At 36.1% G+C, this 17,019-nt stretch overlaps 2 protein-coding genes across 3 annotated transcripts; one reads left to right on the forward strand and one right to left on the reverse strand.

The window, feature by feature from the left end:
- The first annotated feature begins 214 nt into the window (after positions 1-214).
- LOC111810513 (ribosomal RNA-processing 7 protein) lies at positions 215-4,987 on the forward strand. 2 transcript variants are annotated; one of them, XM_023697598.2, is made up of 9 exons: positions 215-374; positions 522-597; positions 941-1,072; positions 2,670-2,744; positions 2,850-2,984; positions 3,074-3,220; positions 3,508-3,605; positions 3,863-4,073; positions 4,623-4,987. In XM_023697598.2, exons 2-9 carry the CDS (start codon positions 528-530, stop codon positions 4,706-4,708), a joined length of 954 nt encoding a protein of 317 aa, XP_023553366.1. In that variant the 5' UTR covers positions 215-374; positions 522-527; the 3' UTR covers positions 4,709-4,987. The 2 variants fall into 2 exon arrangements, with proteins under 2 accessions (XP_023553366.1, XP_023554046.1); XM_023698278.2 differs by having other exon boundaries at positions 254-413.
- Positions 4,988-5,949: 962 nt separating this feature from the next.
- Positions 5,950-17,019, reverse strand: LOC111776223 (RING/U-box superfamily protein). The gene is made up of 12 exons (XM_023655971.2): positions 16,251-17,019; positions 14,838-14,954; positions 14,563-14,758; positions 14,246-14,412; positions 13,949-14,129; positions 13,293-13,354; positions 12,066-12,147; positions 9,049-9,106; positions 7,633-7,757; positions 6,724-6,807; positions 6,565-6,635; positions 5,950-6,458 (listed from the first exon to the last, which is right to left on the reverse strand). The coding sequence occupies exons 1-12, from the start codon at positions 16,781-16,783 to the stop codon at positions 6,326-6,328; spliced, it is 1,809 nt and encodes a 602-aa protein (XP_023511739.1). The 5' UTR covers positions 16,784-17,019; the 3' UTR covers positions 5,950-6,325.

Here is a 17,019-nt window from a genome sequence, read left to right on the forward strand (position 1 = left end):
TAAAAGAATTAATAATCTTTTTAACACACGGATTTCAACAATAGTCAAGCTATATGCATAAAATTAGCTAAATGCCTTTTCTTTTCTTTTATATTAAAAAAAAAAAAAAAAAAAAAAAGTGAATTAAATTTAAACATATTATTTTTAATAATACAAAATAGAAAAATGCTTCAAAAAGGAATTTGGCAACCCTAAACCCTTTCCATCATTCTCTCTCTCACGTGCTCCACCTTCTCCTCCTTCCTCTCGCCGGCTGCTCCTCCCTTTTAGTAGCTCTGTTCTGTCTTCCGACAGTGCCGCCGCAGCCTCCCTCCTAGCGGATTTTCTCTGATTTTCTACTCTCTTCTTGTTGCTGCTATTCTCCCAGTCTTCATGTGCGTCTTTTTTCTCGATTGAACTATTCGGATTAAGACGTATGCTGCATTTTTATTTCTGACATATGTCTGTCAATTGGGCTTTCATCATCTCTATATCTTTTGCTAATAATTAACTTATTCTTTGCTTGTGTTTCGTGAGCACAGAGTGAGATGGATAGACGGACGAAGAAGCGCGACAAAAGGCTTCGCGAGAGTAACACCGAACCTGCCGTTGCAAAGGGTTTGTTTTTTTCTTGCTACCTTGTATACTATATGCTTACTTTCTCATTACTTCTTCAGTTATCTTCGAACGGACTAGAACAAACGTTGAAGAATATCTGCTTCTGGACTCCATTAATATCTTGAACTCCTAATTGTGTCTTCCTTCCTTCGGCACAGCATGTTTTTGTTTATTGGTTTTTAGTCCTTACCCCTATGGGTGATGGGGTTACCTATTTAATCCTCATGCTCTGTTTTCATCCATGTCCACTTTCGTTCATTCCTTTATTTTCTAGAATCGAAGGGGTTTAATATTATTGGTCATCTCGTATCGTTACTGAATTTCATTTCTTTTGTTTTTTCAGGCAGTATCGCCACTGAAGTTGACGAAGAAAAGAAGCGGAAAAGGTCATCGAAGAGGAGACTTCAACAAACGTCTTCCGATGAGACCGATCAACTCAATGTTAAGGCAGTAAATGCTTTAGAAGCACGTAACGGTATGTCAACTTCCTAAGTTCAGTACCGCAACCCTTTAGGTCCTTGTGAAAATAAATTATTTTGTTGTTAATTGGTATATTCTATCTACGTCCTCTGATAGCATGCGTTAACTTTCTTTTTTATTGTTGCTATGAAGCTTTTGCTTTCTTTGGTCTCATCTTAAACAAGGGTGGTTTGAGGCTTGTTGCTTTGGATATGCATGGGGTATTGCCAGTTGAGTTGGTTAAGCCATTGTTTTCTTGTTTAATATCTTGATGATTAGGCGAGTTTGGTGAGGGATTTCAATTTGCCAGTTGAGTTGGTTAAGCCATTGTTTACTTTTTTCAATAAAAGCTTGGTTTCATGTCAACAAAAAAATCTCTCCTTTCCTAGTGGGGGTGTGTCGATGATGATGGTGGGAGGGTTTTCAATTATGTGAAAGTTGTTCTCGGTAAAGTTGGTCCTAAGAGTCTGGAACAGGAATAGTGATGTGTTTGAGGGTTGTAAGTAAAAAAAAAAAAACAGGAGCTGTTATCAGTGGGAGTCAAGGTAAATCAATAGGTGTTTCACATAGAGTGGGGAACAAATCAGTTAAGGGGGAAATATTGTCTTCTGTACTTTTCTTGTACACTTTGCCCCTTTGTGGAAGACTGAAAGCCTTAAAATGGTGCCAAGTTTAGACAAGGATAGGGGAAGTCTAGGGGCCCTTTTTCATACTGGAAGAGATTAGGAAGATGGTTGTGGTTGTGAGTGACTTGGTGAAGGTAGAGTTGGATGATGTGTTTCAGCGAGTTAGATGAGAGAGGTATCTTGTACTATAATAATCCAAGGTTTCATTGAGAAATATAATTTGTACAAGAGACTAAAAAACAAACAAACAGCATCTAACAAACTACAGAAAGCAATCCCAATCCAAAAGAATAACACCTAAATAATAGAATGCAAATAGGTTGATAAAGGACAGTATGATTAATATATTTGAAGTATTACAGCTCTACTAATATTAGCATAGTCTCAGGGATATTGTTAGATGTGATGTCTTTTTGTTGTGGGTGTTGGTTGCTCCATTTTTTTAAATTATTAGATAGCTCTTATTCTTTCAAACTGGAATCTGTTTCTTAGATAGTGTTTGGACTCCTGTTGTGGGGCTGTTTTTTTTTTCCCCCCTTGTATATTGCTTCATTATGGTCAATGAAAGTTTGATTTGTCATTAAAAAAAAAAAAAAAAAAGAAGAAGAAAACTGATCCAGAAGTTGTCGTATTTGATCTTTGGGGTCTAGCAGTTTGTTTTGTGTACTAGTGCTTCTGAGGGTGCCCGAGACAATTGTTGTGCCAAGGAACATTGCTTAGCACACCTTCAAAACTAGAGGATGCTTTGGTGTGTTCATTCTTGTTCCCTTATGAAGCATTGGCATGAGATGAATAATATAATTTTTTGAGTGATCAGACTGGGTTAAGTTCTATTTGTCTCTTTGGGTTTACGTGACCAAGGAGTTGTGTAATTAATATGTCTTCTTTTAGAATTCTACCAACTATCCTTTCATTATTTTCTTTCTGTACTTCTTTGTCCCTGTCATGAAATTTATTAACTTGTTTATCTTCGTCCTGCAATTTAAGGCATAAGTGTAGTCAAGGAAGATTCGGATCAATTTGATGTGGAGGGAGAAGATGCTGAAAAGCCCAGGAAAACTGGTACTTAAACTGCCTCAACCTTTTTTGCAGCTGTCAGTCAATGTTACTGTTGCTGTGTGTGCTACCTTGGGAGTCTTTAGACATAACTGGTAGTTTTATTTGTAGATGAAGTAAAGAAAGAAAGGAAAAATAAAAAGAACCGCAAATCCTCAAACAATTGTGAAAACTCATTAGATAATGGAAGAGCTACGCAGCCGGAAGCTTATCGGCCCCTGGAGGACAGTGGTGCATTCTTGAAAGGTATTAAAAATAGGGATGGAGTTTAAGTGATATATTTTACTACTAGAATATCTCTTGAACTGATGTACTAACAGAAAAGTTTCTTGTAGGCAAGGCCAAAAAATCTTCCAAAAAGAAAAGAAATGATTCAAGTTCTCTGGATCCCAAGAAGTCGATAGAATCAAGTGATGATGTTAATGAAAATGATGTCTATCAAGTTTCTGTTGGAGATGAAGACACTTCAAAAGGGATGAAAAGTAAGAATTATGGGCATAATGTCATTTTATCTCAATGCTGCCCAATCTTCCCGCTTATTGTCAGAATTATTTTTTATTATTAGTGCCTCGGTTGTAATAACCCGCCCTTCCCTCTCCTGATGGCTGTGAAATAAACCTTTCAAGTTCTCTTTGACTTTTTCTTAATCATTTGCTGAAGCATTGGCCTGCTTTGCGAGTTTAGAGGGAGATTACTGTATCATTCACATTTTAATAAAATATTCTGTTGGGTCTTTTAAATTTCACATTGAGAACATTTTGGGCTGCAGAATGGATCAAAGAATATTATGAAAGTAGACCGGGATTGAAGGTACTGCAACAACGTATAGATGATTATATAACTGCACATGAGGCACGCCTAGAACAGGTAATGAATGTTTCCTTGAGCAATGACTCTACCTAAACCGTACATCCTTGTTTATCATGGCAAGTTCTGCCTCTTAAACTGATTTCATGAATTTTGAGTGTGATTTGGAGCTATATATCCCTTTAGGATGAAGAACACCAAAATACTTTTAAGATGCTGAAGATACTTGAGCATTGATTATGTCATCTAATAACAGTCATGCATCAGATGTGCATATTTAGCCGTGTATTGAGCTGTTTCACTTTGTTGTCACACAGGAAAAGGAAGAAAGGGAGGCTCAAGCAGCTGAAGGGGGATGGACAGTTGTTGTACATCAGAAAGGGAGAAAAAAGACCACGGATGCTGAAAGTGGGGTTACTGTGGGTTCGGTAGCGCAAAATGCTGTAGAGGATAAAATTTCCAAAAAGAAGCGGAAAGAAGTTGGGCTGGATTTCTATCGGTTCCAAAGAAGAGAAGCACAGAGGAATGGTATGGACAGTTATACTCCTAAAATCATAATAGATTTTATTCACACTTTCATATTTCAGCATTCCTTGGGATTTTTATATTTCGTGGTACTGGAGAAAGTAGTCCCAAGCAACTATTGGAATGGAGATTGTGTGTGCAGTGTCATTGCCTAATGTCTCATTCATTTTAACCTTTTTTTTTTTTTTTTTTAATCTGTTGTGCTATGTGTTCGCCATTGTTTTCCTTGAGCTTTCTGTATTCAGTTGGGGCCATATCAATGGTTGGTCTGCATGCTTGGGGCCATATCAGTGGTTGGTCTGCATGCATGCAAATTTTATTGGTTCAAAATTAAATGTTTTCTTCTTGGATTTTGTTTTACTCAACTCTAGTATTTTCCTTCTAGGAGGGTTATTTCTTTTGGGAATGTGCTAACACATAGCTGCTAACTTGGGGTGCGATAAACACTGGATATTCTATTCTAATTTCATTCGTCAATTTCTCATACAAGTGGATTGTTACAAGTGAAAGAAACATAAGATTTGACTTCGCTTAATATCTTATTTGTTGCAGAGATTCTGATGTTACAAAGTAAATTTGAGCAAGACAAGAAACGGATACAGCAATTGAGAGCTGCTAGAAAATTCCGCCCTTATTGAAGTTTTTGACCTACAACCACAAGGGCATGGCGGCTGGAGACTAGATTTTTTTCTTTTTTCCTTTTTTCCTTTTTTCCCTTCTTACCTCATATTTGTCAATTCAATTATAAACCATGGCGAATGATTTCAGGTGGCTAGGTTGTGTGGTTGCACGACATGGTTAAAGTGTACGTCTGCCTCTGTTTTGACTTTCAATGTTTTTTTTTTTTTTTTTTTTTTGTAACACTTGACCTTTCTATTTTTTGAAATGTAACATTAGTCTTTGCGTTTCATATTTAATGGACATCTTCCCAAGCAATTTGCATTTAAATCAAGCCGAGTGTATGCAATCTCTTTAACTAAATGTGATTTGGTTGTCTACCTACCAATATAAATTGATTATAAATAGAATTTTAAAGTCGCATTAGTGAAGGTTTTCTAATTACATTCAATTAAAATTTTACAGGCTAGCTCATAAACTAACGAAAGTGTGCTGTAAGAAACATCGCCTAAAATCAATATATTCCCAAGCCAATTAAAAGTCGTGTTATATTTAGCTAGATGAGCTGTGGGGGGAAGCACTAAAAATCAATATTTAGGGTTTAGGGTTTAGGAGGATGAGCGGTGGGGGAAGCACTAAAAATCAATATTTAAGATTTAGGATTTAGGGAGACGTAGTTTTAGCATCTTATGAGCATGTTAATCCAAAGTATAACAGTTCAGGCTTACTGCTAGCAGATATGACCCAAGTATAACAGTCTATCCTCACCGCTAGCAAATATTGTCTTTTTTTTTACTTTCCCCCAAAAATTTTAAAACGCATTTGCTAGGGAGAAATTTCTATTCTTGTAAAGAATGTTTCGTTCTCCTCTCCGCCGATGTGAGATCTCACAATCCACCCCACTTCGGGGCCAGTGTCCTTGCTGACACATCACCTTGTGTCCACCCCCTTCGGAGCTCAACTTCCTCGCTTGAATATCACCCAGTGTCTGACTCTTATGCCATTTATAACAACTCAAGCCCACCACTAACAGATATTGTCTTCTTTGCACTGTCTTTTTCAGGTGTTTAAAATGCAGTCTCTTAAGAAGAGATTTTCACTCTTATAAAAAATGTTTCGTTCTACTCCTCAAACGACATGGGAAACGACATGGGATCTCAAAAGGTTTATGAAAATTAAATCCGTGCGGCTTTAGAAAGCCTAAATTAGTTCTTTTTAACAAAAAGGGACTATGCTTAAGAACCTAAATGTGCTCCGTTGATTGAAAATTACTCACGGCAGGCTTCCAATAAAAAGCTTTAGTTGATAGGATGTGCCAAGTGTTCTCGGCCCACAATCCATGCCTCAAGTCTCAATTTGCATATAATTTGTCTCTCATCTCAAGCCTAATGATACATCGAGAGGTCTTCTTGGGGCCTATAATTTAATGATACTTCACGTACTAAACAAAAATCTAAATACACTTCCCAGAATTTTTTTAAGCATGTAACAGAAACCTAAAACCAACTAACAGCTGCTGTTCTGATGCTTGATGATAAATATATCACCGTCCAAACAAATTCACAATCTTCTGCTGACCAAACCGTGATTTGAATTCAACTTGTTGCTCCGGACTAATCATCAACATCCAGAGAGTTTTATGAGCTGCTGTGCTGAAGGGGCTGTGAGGGACAGCTATCCTCGTTAGCTGGTGTCGTGTTCAGAATCTTCCTAAGAGACCGATATTGCAACCGAACATTTTCTCCAGTCCCAATGATTTTTAGTAAATACCTGAAGGTTAAGGAAGAAAATTATAACTACAATGTCTGATGAGACAACGAACTATGTAGTCCTATAGAAGAACATGAACTATCACTTTGTAATATGACGTACTAACCAGCCATTCAGACACTGGGATGTGATGACCGCTTCTTTCCCAACAAATTTTTCTGGTGTTCTCCTATTTCCCTAAGATATACCAGAACGCTTCTCAAATTCTGAACTTCATCAAGTAGTTAAAAAGAAAAAAGTCAGAATATGATAGAAAATTGTTCACCTTTATTAGGACCTTTTCATTTACTGCAAAGGGATATTGAACTCCTCGATGGATTCCATCATCGATGGCAATATCACCGTTTTCCTGAAGATGATTGTATTAGGTCTTTATAAACTAGAAAAATTACAACATTAAGCAATGTCTTGCATCTGAAATCTTGAACATAGCGCATAAAGATTATTTAGAATACCAAATAGCCAGGAGCTCAAGGAATTCTTTTCTTTTCAAGTTGCAACATACATAATTTAGGTTGCAATTGAGAACTCAAACAATTGATTTATGATACCTTGTCGTAGACTGAACCAATCGTTTCACTCAAGTTTTTCAGATGGTCAAAATGTTGACATCTTCGATCAAATTACACATCAGTAATCAAGTTCTTGCTAACTGTATGAAAGCCTACAATACTAAAAGGCATCTGCTACCAAGCTAAAATTCATATAATATCAGATCGATTATATCATGGTTTCCTTTTACAAATCATTAGGATCAGTTTTAGGATAAAAATCAAACAGCCGTATAACATTTTTTCAAGCCATGTTATCTCAACTTACAGTTATATAAAATGACGTGCGTACTTTAAACCTACTCCTCGACAGGCATGATGAAACATGATTTCCAAAATGTATAAGCTGTTTACATATATACGATTAGACAGGAAAGATAGAAACACCGAGTCTTTTATGGCTTAGAAGTTTCCTCCCCCAATTTTTACATTTGTAACTATGTTTTTAAGTCCAATTTCCCGGATGGCACTTCAGAATTAGATAAACATCTTGCATGGATGATTCTTTCGGTCAAAGCCAATTCTATTATTTGAGGTCACAATTTCCAATTTCCAACTTCCCACCAGTATTATTGATGTTCTTCACAAAAAAAGATAATAATAATAATAAATAAATAAATTACCCTGTTTAATCTTCTCATTGGATCCATCTGGTCGCCCATTTCCTTCCGACGCTTCCTCAATGCTGCATTGTGGAATAGCCTCCTGTCATCTTCTTGCTTCACAGCTGAAGCTGCGGCTCTAAGTGCTGCAGATGGAATTACACTTCTATAACATGAACTTTTTTAAAAAGGAAAACACTTCTCACAACTGTCTTATCAAAAGGAAAAAAAAAAAAAAAAAAGAAGTTGAAGAAGAAGAAAAAGAAGAAAAAGAAGAAGGCGTAGTTGATGGATTAATTGATATTAAGGGAAACCACAAAAACAGAAAATAGTACTTTATTCTCATTTATGTTTTATAGTCCTTAACATACTTGATACTTTTATTCTTATAACCAGAACTCCCAAATCTCACTGTTCACCAGCTTCGACACTTTGACTACTATATGACTCTTATACCTATTTATGACTTTTTAGATATGTGATTAAACATAATGTTTTACTCGGAAGAAGAGCAAAGACAAATGTTAAGAGTTATTTGTATTTTCCATTCCCCCTTCTAAGTTTCTTATATTTTCAATTCTGTTACGAAGAAAATTTAATTATTTTGGTTAAGAATTTTGGTAAAATAAATAAGTAATTTATTATTCCAAGTGTCACCTTTTTCTTTTCTTTCATATGTTCCAATAGTTTATGAAACATTTTAAGTTTAACTAATATCTGACGTTTTTGAAAGAACCAATGCATTCTTGATACTGTTATAATTTTAAAATAAATTACTGATAAACAATTAAACGCCTTTTTTTTTCTTTTTCCTTCCTCCACAAACATCATTCGATGAAGTTTTCAAATGCTCTGTTTTCTTCACTTTTATTGTTCTCAGCAACTCACTTTGAATCATTACCAAGACAGATTTTCTTATGGGTTAAAATGATCTCAGAAAATTTCACACCAACCATCTGGTCAAATCCAAGTTTGAATCAATGGGGTCAAGAGAACTTCAAAAAAGTTGAAAAATAATACCTATGAAGCAGAAACATTTTGTGTTCTATTAGACGTGTCTCAAACACTGCCTTATACCTCTTAATTTGTTCAACACGAAGTTACAGTGTTACAATTTCAATAAAAGGAAGACAATTAGACAACATAACAAAACAATTACAGATATTTTCTAACACACAAATTTAATTATATATGCATTTTTATACGAACACTGAATTATTTATTTGATCTTGATTATTTGTTTGGTAGAGTTCTTTTAAGGGATTCCAAATCATGAAAAGTAAATGATTTCACCAATTTCACTCACATATATAAAGGAAGCTATGAAATATTACAAAAGGAGAAACACTATACAAGAAATCAAAGTTAAGAGAGAGAGAGAGAGAGAGAGGGGGGAGGGTTCATGACGCAAAGTTCACAAGTATGATGTTAACGAACCTATATTAGGAATCAGAGACCCAGCATCAATTTCCGAGTTGCATAATGTGCATCTTGACTGTCAAAGCAAACAAAAGTTCAAGTTACCATTTGTACTTATTGGTACCTTGACATTAGAAATTCATAAAACGATATCAAATAAAAAATTCATAATCCCATCTGGATTTTTTTTTTAAAACAAGAAACAACTATTCATTGATGTATTGGAAATGAGGAGAAGTTCAATGGTACAAGTTCCCGATGAAAACGAAAAAATAAATACAAAAAGTAAGCCTAAAAATACAAGAGGATAAAACAATGAAAAACAACTAGCGAAACAAACAAAAATACAGCAAATAATCTGCAAGAAAGAGCTCCCACTCTGGCTAAAAATGCAGAAACTCTTATGGAGGAAAGTAAAACAAAGACACAAAGGCTTTAAATTCAGAAAAGCAGCTCAAGAAAATGAAGGCAAGAAATGATATTAGACTAGTAGAACAGTAAATCTCAATAAGAGATGAAATTTTTTTAGTAACCAAGAGGGTGGACTCCACTTGGAACCTTCTCTAACCTGGTCATCCACAAACTTTAGAGAAGGTACAACATCTTCTGAAAAAAGGAGCGCTAAGGATTGTTCAAGATTATCATTCTCACAATGGATTTCTTGATCAGTTTTTTTATTCCTCAATGCTTACACTGATTAATGATTCAACACTAGAGTCAACAAATTGTGAAAAATATGATGGAACATCTGAAAATTTGGAGGAAAGTCATGCACCTTTTTTCAGAATTAAGTCTGAACCTAGAATGGAGAATGACAAATGAACAAAATTATGAGAAGGCTTATGCAACGTTTGCTACAAAGACTCCAATTCCAAAGGGAAGCTGACTGAATCAGAGGAACCACAAGGTGTAGGCAAACATCTTCAACAAAATATACGTTAGTCTTTAAAATTTCTAAACCTGTTTTTTCAAGACTTATCCTATCAGATCATAGAACATCATCTTGAGTTACCAAATGAAAATCAGTTGGTTGCAACTAATGATACAATAGGATCTGACTGCCAAAGCATCAAAAATTTAACTGCCTTAATAAAATTGAAAGGGTTTGGAACCATGAAAATTGAATTGTCAGATGATTTTTTCTTGTATAAAATTTCGAATAAGTAACAATAAAATGGTCTTTAATAACATTGATCGTTGGGTGTTCACTTCCATTATTTAAATCCAAATCACTTCCATCAAAAGTTGGTCCAATAAAATTAGGAGAAATAACACCTTATGAAAATGGCAATTTATTTTGTTTGTGCAAGAAACCGACATGTAATGTTTTGTATCTCACAAAATTATTGTTGCTCAGAAAGATCATTCAAAATATCGATCTTATCATGCACTGAAGGGACTTTAAACTATGAACTCTTGTCATCAAATCATCTTTGTTTGAGAAAGTGAACCCTTCATCTTCCATTACCTGATTAAATCTCCTTACAACCACCAAATTCAAAAATTCTTCAATAGATAAAACATCACGATTAAAGTTTCTCATGCTAGGACAGTCTGTTGCAACAATGTCACCAAAACAGAGGGAAAATTTTCTAATATTACCACCCTTAACTTCAATATCTGCTCGGATGAAGCCACAAATATTTTCCTCTACTTTTATTAGGGTGATTAATTGCTTGGGAGGAAATGTTTACCAAATTACAAAAGTGTTGTCCTATTGCCTCAAAGAAAGAACATTTCCAATACGGAAAAGATAAAATCTTTAAGGAGATCCATCCTCCGTAGCTCTTTACAAACTCCAGGAGGGTGTGTTTCTTGTCGGACCAATGCTCAATTTTCAAATGAAGATTGCCCATAAGCCTCCACTTATCATTGAAACTTACTCTCAAATCGAAGCCTTGTTAGACATGAATGGATTTAATAAAATTCTAGAGAGGAAATAATCTTCTAAGGTGATTTCCTCACCCAATAGGAATATCTTCTCTTTTTTTCCCCAAAAAGAAACAAAGTCACGCACATGTATTTTCATGTAGGTTTTTCCCATTTGAGTGCCCAGCCAAATCGTTTTCCTTCCTGTTTACTTCACCTTGGAAATTTAAAATCTCTAAGAAAGTTCAATTTTTTGCTTGGCTTATTGTTCGCAGAGAGATTAACATCATTGACTTCATTCCATGGTGAATTCTATTATCTCAAAGCCTCTGTGGTGTGTTCAGAGTAATTTTGTTTGAGAATTTGTTTCATGTGCACAGTGAATTTTTTGGTTTGTAATAGGGCTTATCAGTCGATGATGACAGTGGTGCTCCATCCCCCTTCCTGAGATAAAGTTTTTTTTCTTTTTCTTTTTTCCTTTTTGGATATTCCACGGAGCACTTAACTTAAAAAAAGATAAATTTTAGGGGTTAGAAATTTGTGGGTGGAGGCGTGGGTCTTGGCTTACATCGATGCCTCTCCTTGAATGCCTTACCACCGAGAAGTCTTTGTAATTATCCTTTGTTTCTAATTTTTCTGATTCAACAATAGTTCAAGGTGGAAATTCAACCATTTGACCTTTTGGTTGAAAATATATTACCTTAACCAGCTGAGCATGCTCAAGTTAATTCATTTGGTAACCTTTCACGGTAATTTCCCTTTATGTTTTTTGCTATTGTTTTACATTGGCTCCCTTCTACAGCGAGCATCATCAAAATCTCGCCCATACTTTCGTCCCTTCATCTTAAACTGAAATTTTGGTTTCTCACTAAAAAAATTGCAAAAAAAAAGAAAAAAAAATATATATATATATATATATACACACACACACACACAACAAAATAGCAAGCAGCGAATAAAACTAAAAGCGAAAGGATACCAAATGGGCTCTCCTAAATTTTAGATATTCTTCATTTAACTCACAGTAGCAAAGGGAATAAATATTGATAAGGCATGCTTTTTAAATCTGTGGAAAGTGAGAAAGATCAAACACATATCCCGAAGATATAAACAATAGCGGAAATACCATAAGAAAAGAGGATAAATTAGGAGAAGAATGCCCGTACCGTCTCAATGACCCTCCTCAGCATAAGACCACCAAATGAATGTCCACACGAAACAAACATTGCATCCTCAAGGAATGCACCACTGGGAGTAGAGAAAAAGAGAAAATGGAGAAACATCAAAACATGAAGTTCTCCCAACATTGGTCAATACGAAATTTTTATGGAACCATGCACAACTTCACGTAATTCTGAATTTGATTATATGAAAGTAGCCACAACGAGAAGTCCTAACTTCCACACAGATAGTTACAATATAAAAACAATAAATTAGAGACAAAGTGGATGCGAAAGTTAGATCTGATATTTTTTTCAAGTGGTATCACCATGTTTTTTTTTTTCCTATGTGAGATCTCAACTTTCTTTTTCTCCTTAATAAAAAACAATAAAATATATACAAATTATATACCAAGATTCTCCTCTCTCTCTCTCTCTCCCCCCCTTTTTGGGGGTAATCTACATTTGGTTGGGAAGAATCCTCTATACTATACTTTATTGTGATCTTCAATCTTTAGAAAGAAAAAAAAGAAGTCTAGTTTTCTAACCACCACCACCCCCCCCCCCCCCCCCCGGTCATCTTAAGTAATAAATAATACTAATAACAACAATATTCACAAGTGAAGGGTAGGTATTAAGTTAAAACAATATCCCAGTCCACGAAACATACATTTTTGTATATTAGAAACAACTTTAATGAACTATATCAAATATACAAAAACGAGAATAGGTTAGGAGGTCTGTAATGACCTTCCAATTGGTACAAACAGAAGTCCAAGAGTAATTTCTCTAATACAGGCTCCACGTCGAAAACTTTCCACAGTATCAAGGGATGATTGAAAACAGTGATCATATGGTAAAAAATAAGCACTGCAATAAATTTTTCTAAATATATTGTTGCAAGAAACATCCTTGTGATAAAACCTTTTTACAGTACAAAATTTCTCCCGTTGAAACTACTACAAAAATTTATGTTAAGAAGAATTCCTAGTTGAAGAGTCCAGATCCTTCCCTAACTCACCCAAATTTTGGGTTGCTATCTGAAAAGAGTACTGAACGATCAAATGTTGTAGGGCATATGATAGTGATAGCACAAAGCAATAGATATTTTATTTCCACAGACATCACTAACCAATGGAGGCTTGAAAGGTTTGATCAAATTTTGAATTTCAGAACAGATTACAAAAAAGCTCAAAAGAAAAGCAATAGTAAGCACCATTGAAAGTCACTCACGATAACGGATCCGAGAGAACACTTCTTAATGAGGCCTCCTTATTTTGATCATTTCGAGCTATCTGTACATTAAGAAGAATATATTAATAAAATGTAAATGCTGTCATAATGCAAAATATAAAATTCAATAATAAAGTGCCACTAAGTATGTGGGCTTAACTAGGCTCGAACATCATGGTAAAAAATTGAAATTAATTTTTTAAAATATCATATTAATCAATATATTTAGCTAATATAATGGAAATTAATTCTTAAAAATACCATAATTCAACCACTATTCGTTCTCCTGTTTGACTCTTGATCATCTCCCAGTAGGATTACTAAAAAAATATTGAAGGATATTTGGATAGGATCCAAAATTAGAATATACTTAAGTGTAAATGTTGATAGCTTTAAGGTGCGAATCACTTATATTTCCAACTTATATGAACTTATGAAGAAAAAACTGAACCTGACTAAAGCACCAGCAAGCACAAAACAAAAACCACATGGAGAAAAGAATCAACTAAGTGAATTAAATATCAGTAAAGAAAAAAGAAGCAAAACAGTGTTAAATATGCACCGAAGTTTTTCATACTATGAATCTTAACCATGGATTGTCATGACAAGAAAAAGTTGAACAGGGTTTCTATAAAAAATCAGATTATAAGACTTACACAATTGTTGTCCTTATCCAGATGAGTACATAATACATCTTCCTCAGCGGAAAGAACATCCATGAATTGGCTAACAGAGACTGGACCATATCTTTGAGGAATAACATGACCAGCTGCTGCAATGGGAGAACAGTCTAATATGGCATTGGTTTGTGGCATGAGTCTAAATGCAAGGGAAGTCCTACAACCACAATGCTGAATAAAGTAATTCAATCCAAGCAACAATTAAAAGGGTATGCTCATACAGCATAGATATACCACAAGAGAGAGAGAGAGAGTTTATATAAAGTTACATACCTCCCACCACAATTTGATCCCAAGGAATGATCAGGAGCAGCTTTATATGATGCAGCAGGACGAAGGCCAGCTGTAGCATGGCTGAGTGCCTTGCCAGTAAGCAGTAACAGATCCCCAGGAGCCAACACAGCATCTGCTAGGTACCAGCGACCGTTGGGATCACAAACCTACCAATGAGAAAAGTTACCCGTATAGGTCATTACAAAAGTTCCATACAATACCATAAAACTTTAATGCACTAAGTTTTCAGTGTTGGAAACTATATATGAACTATCAATATCTAAATGAGATCAGTTATCAAGGTCATTGAAGTACACCTGTAAACCAGGATTGTCTGAGGAAATCAATGTCAGTAAACCCTTCTCAACTTCAACATTCATTGCTGACTTTCCTCCCCCACCATAACCCTTGCAGTTGTGCAAAGAGCTATTATGCAGGTGCATTGCAACAAGCACTGATGAGGATACCTCAGTAGCAGGAAGTGGAGAATCATCAAGCAAATTATTGAAAACACTGCAGAGTATTTATTTGCATGGTACATAAGTTCAACATAGTTAACCAAAAAAAAACTGAATATTCACAGCATTCTTACTCGCTTCTCAAACGAAGATGCCTGGCTATTGCACATAAAGCAGCCCGAGCTGCTTTACCCATACATCTAAAAATATCAGCCATACATGGAGGACAAGACTCCCAATCTTCCACAGCTCTGCAATAAAAATAGCTCAAAATTATAATTTAGCATACATAAGAATAACTGACTTATCCATCACAAAAGCGTGAGGCCTCCATCACATAACTTGCAGCACAAGCAACACAAAAAGTAACAAAGCAGAACAACGAAGAAGCTCTCCTAGGGCCTCCCCCTTATATACATCCTTGTTACAGTAAAAGCACTATTCTTCGATTCTCAAAGTTTGACTAAGGATCGTCGTACTAAGAAAGCATCCTAGGCACCACAGGTTTGCCAGTACTCACCTCATGACAATATGCTCACATCAACTACACAACAATACCTACTTTGGTTGCATCTGGATTCCCTTTTGTACTTTATCACACACACACACACACACACACACACACACACACACACACACACACAAAAAAAAAAAAAAAAAAAAAAAAAAAAAAAAAAAGCTCACTTTCTTATTAGAAGGTTAGTTTCTTATTAAAAGTTAAAAATTGAAAGAAGAAAAAACCTCACAATATCCATGCTCACTCTACCATGGTTTATTTTCTAGTTGAACCACATTAGAGTCAGAATATCTATAAATGTAAACAAATTTATTTGGAATCTATGACAAACATGCTATTATAACGCTTAAAGTTAGATCTTCACTTGCCCATTTAATTGTCTCTTTCTGGAAATAGGTCTTCGTTGATCTCTGCATTATCTTTAATGAAAATATTCTGAACTCCCCTAAATCTTGAGATACAATTGTTTCTCTCAAACCATAAATTCAAGAAAAAAAATTCTGTTGATGGACTATACACTGTAGGTAAAGGAACATGATGGGAATAAGTGACTGGGACTCATCTTGTACATAGCACATCACACACCAAGTTGGAGAAAGGGCTTGTACATAGCACATCACACACCAAGTTGGAGATAAAGGGCTTCTCTCTTGAACCTTAGCATTAAGATTTGGCAAGACAATTTACCAAATTCACTTTTAACGAAAAGGGTACAATTTAAGGGAGAGGGTACAAAATCGATTTTTCTTTGTTTAAACTAACTAAATTTGTCAAGCTTCCAGCTGATGGAACTAACAATCAGAAAGCCACTTCGTTCAGGTTTTCCCCTTTAATTAGAGTAAACTAGTTGACTAACATATCTATTTGAGCTGATGTAAAGCTGCATAAATCAGCATGAATAATTTCCTTGTTCCACAAACAGTTCCAAGAAGGTAGATCCCAGGAAGTATCTACTTTCCCGGTTCCACAAAGCGTTCCATGAGAGCTAAACAATCAACATGGTAAAAACGAGAGTATAAGCTATAATAACCTTCCGGCTCTATACATATAAACACCTCGCCCTTTTCCACCACTCTGCGCCCGGCTCTTGAGAAACAACCTAGCCGCTTCAAGACCGCACCGAGTGAGAGCAGCACCTTCATTCTCCAATTCAATCACAGCTGCATTATATCTCATCAAGGATCCAGACAAAGCCTCAACAGCCCTCACGTAGGACCCCCCAGGCGCGCCGTCGTAAGGGGAAATATCAGACAGGCGAACCCTAGCCAGCGGGCAAGCCATAGTTACAACAGAATCACCGGCGGATTGGGCCGCCGCAACCGGCACCACTGGTCCGGCAACATGGTCCGATGGCGGAGGAGGCGGCGGAGGAAGCGACTCCCGATGGGAATTGGAGATGTGGGTCGTCAGAGGAGCGAGAGCCAGTGGTGACTGCGCGGCGGCGGCGGCGGCGGGTACGGATGAAGGTGACCTAAGAGATGAAGGCGGAGGACTGATATGGTGAGGTGAAACTGCAGAAGAGGATTGCTGCTGCTGCTGCTGCTGCTGCTGCTGCTGCTGCATTATGATACCTGGAACAATCGATCATGCTGGAATTTCACACCAGGAATGAGAATCTCTCTCTTCAATTCGAAACTTCATACAGAATTTGACGGATGAACTGTGCAATTGGAGCTTGGAATTGTGTTATGGTGGCACCAGTGGAATTTGAAGCCTTGTTTTCTTGAAGCTGGGTCTCCGCATTTTTTTCCTTATTGGATCTTGACGGATTGACAAATGGAAGGAATTTTGACTCCTTT

This window comes from Cucurbita pepo, chromosome 1 (assembly GCF_057944985.1).
Source record: "Cucurbita pepo subsp. pepo isolate OVF chromosome 1, ASM5794498v1, whole genome shotgun sequence".
Lineage (NCBI taxonomy): Eukaryota > Viridiplantae > Streptophyta > Magnoliopsida > Cucurbitales > Cucurbitaceae > Cucurbita > Cucurbita pepo.